The following is a 13,787-nucleotide window of genomic DNA, read 5'->3' as shown; positions in this document are numbered from 1 at the left end:
GATTTTCACTATTGGGTTCATAATGTGTTAAAAATTTGATATGGATAATATCAAATTAAAACAATTAATTTGATTGATTTAAAATATTCTATAAATAATAAATATGTTATCAAAATTGAAATTGTTTAAAATATTATAAATTGTTTATAATTTAAAATCTCACTAAGCATATAGCTTATAGATTTCTACAAATAAATATTTTCTTCAGGTTAAGCAGGTTCAGGTTATGAGGTATAGCTAGGGCCCAAATTCTGCAGACGATAGAAGGTACCAATGGACCCCATACTAGATCCATATGATGGTTTGAAATGCGGGCATCTCAGTTTCATTGGACTGGTTTGCTTGAGGGGTTTGCCCATTGAATCATGTTTTCAAAATGCTTACGTATTCTAAAATTTGTCATCAGCCTGACAATCGTTTTATAAACTTTACAAAATAAAATGTTTTACAAAACTTATGACACATTTGATTTTGTCCAAGTGGGAGAATATTAGAACTTATTGTGGGCTACAATCAAATGTGGGCTTTTGTGTTTGCAAAACAGGCTGGATGGGATCCAATAGTGTAATCCTTAATTGGTGGGCCATATATATCTAAGCATTGATAGTGGTGGGTTGGCAGCTATTAAGTGTAGACTTTTACCTGATCTGGCCCGTGATGAATGGGACATGATTAGGATTTACAGGTACAGCTAGGTTTGCTCCCCACATCACTATGTATATAATCTGACTTTAGGTCAGGATAGTCGTCGATGTCCATTTATGCTGCCTGTGACAAGTGGGGAGAAGGATTTTAGTAGCTCCTAATAGAGCGATTATGGAGATTATCGTGGACTACAAAAGATCGGAGTTATGTCCATCTACAAAGATAAGTATTCCTAATTCGTATGTTTATTCGGTGTTCTATTTATCATGTTATATATCCTATTAAATCCTATAGGACCTTCTCCGAAAATCACGATAAAGTCAGAATTCGTGCATAAACTCTTATCTTTTTGACTTGTTTTGATATGTATTGCTACAAACACATAGCTAAACCCTAAAAGCAAAACAAACGTAATACCAACTAAACTACACAATAATACTCTATGTAAAAACAAAACCTCAAATATAAAAAAATAATAAAATCTAAAATCTAGAGTTTAAACCAAAGTCATAATCAATGCTTGGGCAATTGGGAGGGATATTATGCAGGGTGCTGGTCGAAACCCGAGAGTTTCTATCCAAAGAGGTATACCGACAATTCGGCTGATTTCAAGAGGTGTCATTTTGAACTCATCCCATTTGGAGTAGGAAGGCGGATCTGTCCTGGCATATCTTGGCATGGCTAATGTTGAGCTCCAACTTGCAAACTTGCTTTACCATTTTAATTGGAAACTTTTCAAGGGAGTGACTCCTGAAAATCTCGACACGACGGAGAATTTCGGACTAATTGTTACAAGAAATAATTATTTGTTCCTAATTTCTATTCCACACCACCCTTGAATTCTTTATCTTTCTTGGTTTAATTTTCAATATCAGTTGCCTTCTATTTTTGCACAATTTCATTAATGACCTCGAGACTTTTTTTTTTTAATGTATGTTTACAAACTGATGATCTAAGGCTGTGAGCTCGAGATTTGAGCATTCAAATAAAATTAAATATGTCTATAGTGGTGGGCAAGCGCAGGCGATCAGTTTAACGTAAAATGTCATTCGGAATCGATAAGATATATGTATTGTTTTTTTATTTTACCCACATTTATAACCCCTATCTCTATCATGTATTGCGTAAACTATTTATTTTATAAGGTGGAGTTTCCTAACGAGGAAGTGCAAGGAAAACCATACAACCGCCCAAACATGACAAGAGTATCACATCAAAGTTCATAAGATCAAGCTCGTGCACCTTGATTTACATAAGTCATCTCAAGACATAATGAAATATATACAAGGTTTTTTATTTTATTCTGAATCCAGTTAGCAGCAAACTCGTCATAATCGAACTTAAATCATGACAGCCTGTATGGGTCTCTAGGCAAGCTGGGTATACTTATAGAATAACTCAAAATAATTTGTCACCTTCTTGTACATCCTTGGCGTTGTTTCATCAACCAGTTCTTGTAATGGTTCGATCTCTTCTTCTGGATGAGGATAGCCGAAAATAGTGATGGAAACCCTCTCTCTCTTTGAGTTTGTTACCACTCTATGCACTGGGCTCTTAAATATCCCATTGCTCATTATCTCCATATAATCACAGGTGTTAATCAGAAGGGCGTCAGGAGCGGTTGAAGCTGTAAACCAGCAATCGTCTTTCAGGAATTGAAGCCCTCCAACTTGTTTATCTTGCAACAAAACTGTAATTGTTGCACCATCGGCATGTGGCTTGAGACCTAACTTCATCGGGCCTGGGACGAGGAGGGTGTTGAGGAGTTCAATTCAACACTTGCAACGGTCGAATCCAACGGGAAAAAGAAGATGACACAAAACGGTGAGTTTTGTATAATGGGCCGAAATGGAGCCCAAGACAAACGAACGAAGATCAGTTAAAGGCCCAGCCAAATCCGAACGGCCTGAGAGGTTGTTAGTCAGTTAGACTTGGCGGGAAAAGCCGTTAAGCTTCCCTTAACTGTAATTAGCTCAATTCGAGTATATATAATGTAATCCTTGTACAATCAGTTATCAATTAATAAAATAGCTCTTCTTCTTCTTCTCAATTCGTGTTTTCTAACATGGTTATCAGAGCCTAAACGGTTTCTGCATTTTTTTCGCCATTGCTACTTTGCTTTGAGCTTCGTCTTCAATGGCGACTTCATCCTCTGTTTCTGGTTCTGGTGATGATGTTATTGAGATAACATTAGGTCATCAGCTTTATCTTCATCCTACTGATAGTTCGCTCTCAATTCAAGTTGAGGAGCTTCTTACTGGTGTGGAAAATTACAGTGATTGGAGCAGGAATGTTTACAATTTTGTTCTAATAAAGCACAAGATTGGATTTCTGAATGGTACCTGTAGGAAGGAAGATTTTCATCCACGATATCATGATCAGTGGGATTGTGCTAACGCTCTCGTCTTATCCTGGCTGTTTCGCTCTGTTCACAAGGACTTAGCTCGGACAATCCGTTACTTCACCAATGCCTCTACCTCATGGTCCGATCTCAAATCTCATTTTCAGAGAGCTCCTCAGGTGCAGATATTTGCTCTCTGTCACAAGATTTCGCGTGCTAATCAAGGTAGTGACTCAATTTCTACCTATTTCAACAATCTTCGTTCACTGTGGGCTGAGTTGGACAGCATAATCGATCTCAAAATTCTTGATCCTGCATCTCTTGCCATTATCCATGCTTACTTCGAGGATGTAAAGTTCTATGAATTCTTGATGGGGCTTAATGATTCCTATCTTGTTATTCGAGGTCAAATCAATTTAATGAATCCTCCTCCTTCTCTCACTGAATGTTATAATCTGTTGATCCAAGAGGAAGCACAGCGAGGTCATTCTTCTCAGTCTACTGATTCTACACTTTCAGTTGATGCTATGTACTCTAATGCATCTAGTTCTTCCTCTGTTCCTAAAAAGAAATTCCAAGGCAATTGTGATCATTGTGGTGTACGAGGCCATAAGAAGGCAGAGTGCTATAAGCTTCATGGTTTTCCAAAGGATTTTAAGTTCACAAGAAGTAAACCACAAGCACACAATGCTGCTCAAGATTCTGAAAATGCTACTAAACCTGTGTCTAACAGTGCATATGTCTTCTCCCCTGCTCCAACATTCACTCCAGCTCAGTATGCTCAAATCATGAGGCTGCTTTCTAGTGACTCTTCCTCTGCTGCTAATGTTGTTCCTTTTGCTACCTCTTCTCACACTGCTGATCTTTCTTCTCAGCATACAGGCCCTTCTACATCTAATTTAGGTATTCTTTCTAACAGATCTTAGATTATTGATAGTGGTGCCACAAATCATATGACATACAATGCCACTGGTATGCATAGTGTCTCATCATTGTCACAGCTTGTTCACCTGCCAAATGGAAATCATACATCAATAACTCATACAGGAAATCTCAATATCTCACCCAATCTTTCTCTGAAAAATGTCCGTCTTATTCCTAGTTTCAAAAACAATCTATTGAGTGTTCATAAAATCACAAAAGATTCAAATTGCTTTGTTTCATTTTATCCTGAATTTTGTCTCATGCAGGACATCTCAACTGGGATGGTACAAGGGATTGGTAAAATGAAATAAGGCCTTTACTACTTCCCATCACAGTCTGCTCAACATCATCTCATTTTGTTAATCATAGTTCAGTTTCTATACCTAGTGATTTCCAGTTATGGCATCATAGATTAGGCCATATTAGTTCTAAGTCTTTGACTACTTTGATGATTTCTCAAAATTTATGCATAAATAAAAAAGACATTTCTCAGTGTACTGTCTGTTCTCAAGTCAAACAACACAAGTTATCATTTCAACATAGTACTACTGTTTCTGTTTCTATGTTTGATCTGGTATGTTTGGGGTCCTTATAACGCTCCAACTTATCAGGGTCACAAGTATTTCTTAACAATAGTGGATGACTATTCTAGGTTTGCTTGGTTGTTTCTAATGCAATCTAAGGTTGACACCATTAGATTCATAAGATAGTTTATTCAGTTTGTTAAAACTCAGTTTCACAGAACAGTCAAGACATTCAGAACTGATAATGGCACTGAATTTGTGAACCTCCAATGCCATGATTTGTTTACAAGCAATGGTATTGTGCATCAGAAAACTTGTCCATATAATCAACAGTAGAATGGTGTTGTTGAAAGAAAACATAGACATATCTTAGAGGTAGCAAGGGCTCTCAGATTTCATTCTTCTATGCCTATTAGATTTTCGGGTGAATGTGTGTTAACTGCTGTGTACTTGATCAATAGGACTCCTTTACAGCCTATTCATTATAAAACACCATATTTCAAATTGTATAACAAGCAACCAGATTTGACACATCTCAGAGTCTTTGGATGCTTAGTTTTTGCCAAAACACCACTGATCACTGATAAGTTTGCTCCTAGATCAGACTCTCATGTATTTATGGGGTATCCTATTGGACAAGTAGGTTACATTCTATATAACACAGACAAGAGAGAATTCATAATCAATAGGGATGTTACCTTTCATGAATCTATCTTTCCTTTTGCACAAACACATTATGTTCCACTCTCTCATGATCATTTTCCTTCACTCATGGATCATGACTCTGCTGATTGTCCATCATTGTCTCTTGATCATTCATTCAATCCACATTCTACTGAGATTCCTGTCATATATGAGTTGCATGAGTCTGTTCCATTGCCTACTGCTGTGTCAATTTCAGATGTTCCAGCTCTCTCAGTTCCTGCAAAGATCAGACCAACCAGGAGTATCAGACAACCAGTATGGATGAAGGACTACACTACTTGTGCTTATCCTATTCAACAATCTATTCAATACTCAGGGAATCTACTAGCATATTAGTCATACATTGCCAAGTTAGATAGTGTTCATGAGCCTATTTTTTACAAAGATGTTGTCAAAGACTCAAGATGGGTTGCTGCTATGGATACTGAGTTACATGCTTTACAGAATAATCATACATGGGATATAGTGCCACTACCTCCTTCCAAAAAGTCAATTGGTTGTAAATGGGTGTTCAGGGTGAAATATCATGCTAATGGTGAAGTGGACAGGTTTAAGACTAGACTGGTAGTTAAGGGATTTAAACAGAAAGCTGGTGTTGACTATAAAGAAACTTTCTCACCTGTGGTTAAGATGGTAGCAGTCAGAAGTGTAGTGACATGGGCTACTGCATTTAATTGGCCTCTTTATTAGATGGATGTCTATAATGCATTCCTATAAGGAGATTTGGAAGAAGAAGTTTTCATGACTATCCCTGAGGGACTTTGCAATTTAGGAGGGGACAACAATATGGTTTGTAAATTGCATAAGTCCTTGTATGGCTTAAAACAGGCATCAAGAGAATGGAATCACAAGAATACTACTGCTCTTAGACAGGCTGGTTATTCATAGAGCAAATATGATTTTTCATTGTTCACTAAGCAAAATGGCGATAGAATTGTGGTCATGCTCATATATGTAGATGATCTATTGATGACAGGAAATGATGCATCCATCGTGGATAAATTGAAACAGACACTGCATAAGAACTTCAAACTTAAAGATTTGGGGACTATGAAATGCTTCTTAGGAATGGAAGTAAGCAGATCAGACAGTGGAATAGTGATAAATCAGAGGAAGTATGCCCTAGAATTGATAAATAACATGAGTTTAAGTGGAGCTAGACTAGTTAGTACTCCCTTTGAACGAAATCTCAAGCTTGCAACAAAGGAATATGATGATTTTGTGACAAAACAGTCAGGAGGGGATAACATAGTAGAAGATCCGCTAATGAAGGACCCAAGAAAGTACAAGAGGTTAGTAGGAAGATTGTTGTATCTGACTATTATAAGGTCTGACATATGCTATGCAGTGAATCATGTGAGTCAATTCATGAAACAACCAAAAGAATCTCATTATCAAGCAGCTATTAGAATAGTGAGATATATAAAAGTCAATCCAGGAGAAGGTTTGTTCATACCTCGAGAGAATGAGTTGAAGGTGGAAGCCTATTGCGACTCAGATTGGGCATCTTGTGTTATCAGTCGTAGATCAGTGACTGGTTATTGTGTGAAGCTTGGAAAGTCATTGATATCCTGGAGATCACGAAAACAGAAGACTATATCTCGATCATCTGGTGAATCAGAATACAGGGCAATGGCAGATGCGGTAGCTGAATTAATATGGTTGAAAGGACTTCTCGTTGAATTGGGAGCCAAAATTGAGCAACCTATAGAATTATTCTGTGATAATGAGGCTGCACTCCATATTGCAGCGAATCCTGTCTATCACGAGCGAACGAAGGATATTGAGAGAGACTGTCACCTGGTGCGAGAGCAATTACAGAACAGATTAATTCAGGTGAATCACTTGTCGACGATTGAGCAGTTGGCAGATGTTTTTACAAAGGCGTTGGGAATTGCACAGCATAATTACCTGAAAGGAAATTTGGGATTGAAAGATGTATTTGGAAGTATTGAATTGAGGAGGGGTGTTGAGGAGTTCAATTCAACACTTGCAACGGTTGAATCCAACGGGAAGAAGAAGATGACACAAAACGGTGAGTTTTGTATAATGGGCCGAAATGGAGCCCAAGACAAACGAACGAAGATCAGTTAAAGGCCCAGCCAAATCCGAACGGCCTGAGAGGTTGTTAGTCAGTTAGACTTGGCGGGAAAAGCTGTTAAGCTTCCCTTAACTGTAATTAGCTCAATTCGAGTATATATACTATAATCCTTGTACAATCAGTTATCAATTAATAAAATAGCTCTTCTTCTTCTTCTCAATTCGTGTTTTCTAACAGAGGGTATAAACCGAACCTTGCAGTGATTATTGCTCGCTCTGATCCATTGTACTTGTTCAGGAAGTTGTTATCTTCCAAGTTTAATGACCTAGCCGTGGCCTTCAAAAGGGCTTCAATCAGTTTCTGCACCTTTACTGTATAAATTTCCAAGGTTTCCCTAATTCAATATTTTTATCAAGTCATTTTCATCATGATTATTTAAAGGATTAAGAGAATTTTCATAATTACAATATATATATATGTATGTTACCAAAAATCTTCTGGAAATTCAGGCCAATATTCGAGTTTTTGCTTATCCTTTGGCCTTACGGTAAGATATAATCTATCCATCCAGTCATGTGTCTGCTCTGAGATAATCTCATATCATTTTCATACCCTTCTTGGCTGTTAGCTTCTCTGGTGTATTTCTGCTTCACTTCCTTACGAGATGCAAAGAATTTCTTACCGATTTCACTCACTTTATTTAGATATTCGCCAGTCAATCCATGATCTGAAACTCAAAATTAATTATAAATTAATTTCTAGATAGTTTTTTTAATTACATTACAAATGTGCGGACAGCACGACTCGAACCCCTCACCTCATGGCTCACGGATGAAGGAGGGGATGCTCATCAATTGGACCACGTCCTGATGTGCAATCTCTAGATAGTTAATATATATTTCATAGTAAAATGTATATTAATACACATCATTTTAAGATAAAGTGAAAATTGACTGACCAGAAAACAACCACAAGAGATGAGAGCTGATTTGAGTTTGTCAAGTTCATCTTGAGAGGTGGTGAGGAGATTGACATCAATAATCGAAAGATCTAATGGTTGGAAGGAAGCATCAAGGTTTCCTGCATCATTGCCTTTGTATATGTATTTTTCGGGTAGTTCAGTACCATTAATATCGCCATTGATGATGACCTGTTGAACTGTGTTTGATGCCATTTCTAACTTCATAGCGGAGATAGTTTCTAGATCTTCCGTTGTTGCTGGTAGAATTATGAGGAGAAATCTCAAGTAAAAGAGAAACAACAAAGAACTAACAGAGTAATTATTGGTTTCTTTATTTGGAAAGAGGTTTTTGATATCAAAACAATTTTATAGAATAATTCATCGGGAAGCGAAGACGACAACAAGATTAATAACAAACATCCTCATTTTCATCGAGTGGAGTCGGCTACATGAATCATCAACGTTTAAGCCCAAAGAATAATGTGTTGCTCGCATACCATGCCAAAGAAACAGGCTACAACATTATGTGAACAATGTGTTTAGTTCGACTCTATGTATCACAATATATGTTTATCTGCTTACTAGTGTTGCCTTCAAGTTACCTAAACCTTCAAGCATTCTTGTACGTTTTGAAAACCTTTAACCAAATAATTGTCTTAATTAATAAAGTTTTGCTATGCATGTTTGGCCCTCTTATCAAAAAAGTGTCGCCTTCAAGTTACCTAAGCCTTCAAGCATTCTTGTACGTTTTGAAAACCTTAAAACCAAATAATTGTCTTAAAGTTTTCCAGTTGTAATTCCACTCAAATATCTAATTAGGAAAAATATTTCTATTTAGGATTACTATTCATGTCATTGAACTAATCTCAACTATATATTAATACTTGAATATGTTTTGGTTCCTTGTTTCGATCAATGCTTGTTAATTTGCGTAAACAACAACTTTGTGTGTCCAATCTGCTCATGATGGGATCTAGATGAGCAGATACACGGTGGAAACTGAAACTGATAGACTGACTGTAATCTAGATAAACTTTAGCGAAAGCATGATGTCGTAATTGATAAAATGCTCTCAACAGTTGACGAAGTTCAAAAAATTATGCCCCCATTTGGGAAAAAAATTACTCTCTCCATCCAATTTAGATTTCAATATAAACTTATACATTGTTATCCCTAAACAAATATCAATTTGACAAATTTAAAATAAGATAAATGTTTTATTTTTATTTTATCTATTATTTTATGTTATGTATTTTATATGTATATTAAATAATTTATTTCAACACATATAATTTTTAATTTATTTTAGAGCAATTTTAAAACTGATTATACCACAAACACATTTAAATAATTTTTAAAAAACATAATAAGTAGGTCTACATCAAAATTTCGGTCAAAATTCATTGACCGCGAACTTTTCAACATTATTACATTCTATATATATAATAAATACATCATTATCTCTAACAATATATGTTAATTTATTAAGATTATTCATATTAGACAAATTTTTATTTTTATTTTTGTTTCTATGTGAAATTTGGAAAGAAAAAAAATGAAAACATGTTGTCCCTTTGATTCCACCGAATTTAAACTTTGATCTGTCGGTCCTTTAGTTATTTAAGTAGAATCTCGATAAATTAATAACCTCGCTAAAATAATATTTTTTTCAATTTTGAGTCGGGATCAACGTGTTAAATTAATTATTCACTAAATTTATAAAATAATATAAAAAAATAAAATCATATCGATCTCATTTGATATATAAATTAATAATTTATTATTTATATCAAAATATTTTATACATAATTCATAATTAAATAAAGGAAAATTTTCAAAAATAAGTTAATGTTACTTGTTTTTTTTTTAAATTAACATCACTCTAAATCTCATATCTAACATTTCTTACTGCATTAAGAAAATCCAGGATAGAGTTATCATTTGTTCTTAATTTTTCGATGATTCACCATCTAGCAATCGAAGTTTATGATGCTTAAAACAATTTACAATAGCATTTGAGTGGTCATATGTTTTTTCATGCCGAGATTCCAAGATTTATTGCTTCTTAAACATTAATCTTTTATGGATTTGGATTCCCAATTTCAAAACCCTCGAAAATATTTCGATAAAATCGACGACGTATAATGCATCTTAAAAGTTCGTATGAAAAATATATGGAATATTAAAACTTAATCAATAAAAATAAATGAATTTAATTAATATGCATGATTAATATTTAATAAATATAAATTAGTATTCATATATATCATGATCAATATTCACATAATAAAAATATAAACTATATACTGTATAAATTAATAATTATTGATTTACGCGATTAATTAGTATCTCGCTAAATTAATAAAATTTTATAATTCAGACATTATTAATTATAGAGGCTCTGCTGCAAGAACAAAATCCAACCACTAAAAATTGAATTTGAAGAACGAATAAATAAATAAATGAAGAACAGAATAAAATCTTACTCAATGATAACCCGCAAACGATTAGCTTTAAAATCACATTTTTACATGAAAAAATTATTAATTTAACGAAATTATTAATTTATCGGATATCATATTATCGAGATTGGACTATATATATGCATTTGAGATGATGAGATCTAACCAACTAACATATAGGAATTATATACAACAATACAAGTCTGCTAATTATTAATTATTATTATTATTTTTTAAGTACAGTAAAAACTTTTTAAATTAATATTCGGTAAATTAATAAATTTTCTAAAATAATAAATTTGTCCGGTCCCGACTTGGGTCAATGTAAAAAATTGAAAAATTCGATAAAATAATAGGATAATAATTTTTCGAGAGATCTCTTTATAATTTTTTGTCTCAAAAAAATCATAAATTAATAATTCATGGAAACTGAAAAAAAATATATTACACTCTATTGAAATATGATTCAATAGTTGTCTGTTTTTCTTAAAATATCAAGTATATTTAGAGTCATTGCCACCAAGTAAGAACGCAATACAATTATTGAGTCATAAGGTTCGCTGCAACGTACTTCTAAGATGTATAGACTAATTTGCCTTTTTGTTTGGTATGTACAGTATAATTACTTAGTTTATACGGAAATATAAATTACGTTGAATCGGTTAAAACTTCTTTAAATTAATAATTATTAATTTATCGATAAATTAATAACTCTAAATTAATAAATTTTTTCAATCCTGACATTATTAATTTATAGAATTCGTAGATACGAATTATTCAATCTCTTTCAAACAGAAATGTCACCAATATGAATCTTCTTCTTTTTTATGAATATGAATCTTCTTTTTGACTTTGTATAACTTTGTGGATTTGATTTCTAAGTTTCAACAACTCACCCACTTCAATTATGTGCCTGAAACTAAGATCTCTATTTAGTGCTATAAATAGTATAAATCTGCCTTTTCCATTTTCATTCACCCCTAGATTTAGTAATAGTGATACGTGTAGTATTAATGTTGATACTATTATTAATTAATATAAGATGGTTAGTGGTGGCAAATTATTGAGCATTTCTATATAGTATACATTAGCATGTTTTTTTTGTTGCACATACTAGACTAGAAACGACTCGATGTGGGGTTGAGCATTGATATAATGGAGTTTTGGTCAATTTTAAAACTACAGGTTTACAATATAATTACACAATATTAACCGATAAACTTTAAAAAAAAAAAAATTAATCCGTACATTATTACACCAAATTGCAATTAAACACCAACGGTTGGTGTAATTATTACACGCTACTCCACCAACTAATTATTAATTAGTATCTGTAGTCCCTTGCCATTTGATGGTGGTAGTCGTATACATACTCTCTCTATATTTTCAGATTAAACTTTCATGATATAATGAGTAAGGTATCCATCTCCCTCCAAAATTAAGGGCAGATTTATATTGGACTTGATGGGGCATATGCTCCGATGGCTTAAAAGATTTGCCGGTTTGGGCTTCAGCCCAATTAAAAATAAAATTACCTTTTTGTAGTTATTTGTTTTTCACTTGATATCCTTCTGATTTTATAAAGAAAAATACCAAAAAAGTAAAAACGGCACGGAAATATATTCATTCATTCACTGGTCTCTTTCTTATATTTTTTGTTATAATTTTTTTTTTTTGACGTTTATTGTGTGTTATAATTATAATTATTCTTCTTCAGGCCAAAACTCTAATCTCAATTATTAATTAACAAATTCAATTAAAAAAATAGGTTTCAATATACATACGCTATAAATCTTTAACAAAATTCTAGTAATAGATAATCAAGTTTGAATATAAATTTTTTATTCCAGAATATTTTCTTAAGATAATTTATCACTCCAGTAATATTTTTATCAAGTTAATTTTAATGAGTTTGATAAATTCAACCTATATAGAATTTTAAAACTCGGAGTGCGACAGTAAATTTTTAAACTCGGCCTAATCTTAACGTTCTATTGATCACCAGACCTTTTGAATTTTAGATTCATTGTTGTTCCTCGTAACTACATAATATTCGACCCCACACGTTCGTCCTTGAGTAAAATCAAAGAAAAAAATTTCTCGAATGTCGTCATGATATATGCCCCCAGAGATTAAAATTTCTAGATCCGCCACTGTCCAAAACAATCGTTTATGGTGCTTTTGCTACGTAGGAGGGGATGACATATGTAAATACAGATATATGCATGATTGATTATATGTATATGCAAAATATATTGTCACTTTTTGACATAAACAATATTGTATAAGTCTTTTAAAGATTGTCAACATGTATAATTCAATGGTCAAGATTGACTCTTAAAGAAGTATTAGGATTGTCAAGGTGGCAAGATCAACGAGAATAATTAATTGGTGCAAGCCTTGAATGTCCACATATATGGAAAGATTTAGTATGTGCAAGCATTAGGATTGTCAAGGTGGTAAGCATCTGCAGAAGTCAAATATCTAGAAAGATTTCAAAGATCAAAGATACGGCACATAAGGAAACAAAACGCGTTGTATAAAAAGAAACAAAATCGGATCCAATACCTAATTCTGGTCCAGTTATTACATACGCGCAATTAAAAGGAATACCAAAATTGGAAACTAAATATTATGATAGTAAATCAAAGGGATCAAGAGCAAATCAGTTCAAATAGTGTATTCATGACATGGAGTGGTGACCACGACAAGTTCGTGTATTCAAGACATGGAGTGGTGACCAAGGTAATTCACGCCTATAAATAGAGGATGCATCCCATTGCCACTGTTTGCACAAATATCATTAGGTGAGAGGAAATTAGAGAAAGAGACGTTCTCTGCTCAGACCTCTGTTTGTTGTCATAGGTTCATCAGCTTCAAAAAGTTGGGAATATAGAGCCGAGAGTACTAGCCGGTCCGGCTAAATAGAATAGGAGTCATAGAAAACGTTGAGTCACCTAGGTCTAGATCTACTTGGAGAGTAGCCAATTGTTGGAAGTAGTTGAGCATACAGATTGTGTATTGCTCCAAGGTAATGTCGGAGGCTTTCTCCCATTATTGTAAAAACTTCTATTTGGTTTTAATACTCGTAGAATAGGTGCTTGTTAACACACCAAACTGCGATATAAATAAAGAGAAAAGGTTTTGCACTAAAATCTCTCGTGTTATCTCTTGTTATCTTTCA

General features: G+C 33.8%; 3 protein-coding genes across 3 annotated transcripts; 1 reads left to right on the top strand and 2 right to left on the bottom strand.

Moving 5' to 3' along the window:
* Window positions 1–2,012: 2,012 nt before the first annotated feature.
* Window positions 2,013–2,381, bottom strand: LOC139884489 (protein LATERAL BRANCHING OXIDOREDUCTASE 1-like). The gene has a single exon (XM_071868514.1). It carries the CDS (start codon window positions 2,379–2,381, stop codon window positions 2,013–2,015), a length of 369 nt encoding a protein of 122 aa, XP_071724615.1.
* A 3,727-nt stretch (window positions 2,382–6,108) lies between these two features.
* LOC139884488 (uncharacterized mitochondrial protein AtMg00810-like) lies at window positions 6,109–7,233 on the top strand. The gene has a single exon (XM_071868512.1). It carries the CDS (start codon window positions 6,109–6,111, stop codon window positions 7,231–7,233), a length of 1,125 nt encoding a protein of 374 aa, XP_071724613.1.
* Window positions 7,234–7,396: 163 nt separating this feature from the next.
* LOC139884487 (protein SRG1-like) lies at window positions 7,397–8,354 on the bottom strand. The gene is made up of 3 exons (XM_071868511.1): window positions 8,150–8,354; window positions 7,727–7,907; window positions 7,397–7,574 (listed from the first exon to the last, which is right to left on the bottom strand). Exons 1-3 carry the CDS (start codon window positions 8,352–8,354, stop codon window positions 7,397–7,399), a joined length of 564 nt encoding a protein of 187 aa, XP_071724612.1.
* Between the last annotated feature and the right edge of the window lie 5,433 nt (window positions 8,355–13,787).

This window comes from Rutidosis leptorrhynchoides, unplaced genomic scaffold, assembly GCF_046630445.1.
Source record: "Rutidosis leptorrhynchoides isolate AG116_Rl617_1_P2 unplaced genomic scaffold, CSIRO_AGI_Rlap_v1 contig559, whole genome shotgun sequence".
NCBI lineage: Eukaryota > Viridiplantae > Streptophyta > Magnoliopsida > Asterales > Asteraceae > Rutidosis > Rutidosis leptorrhynchoides.
Note: the sequence above shows the minus strand (reverse complement) of the source record. Positions and strands in the feature narration are given on the sequence as shown.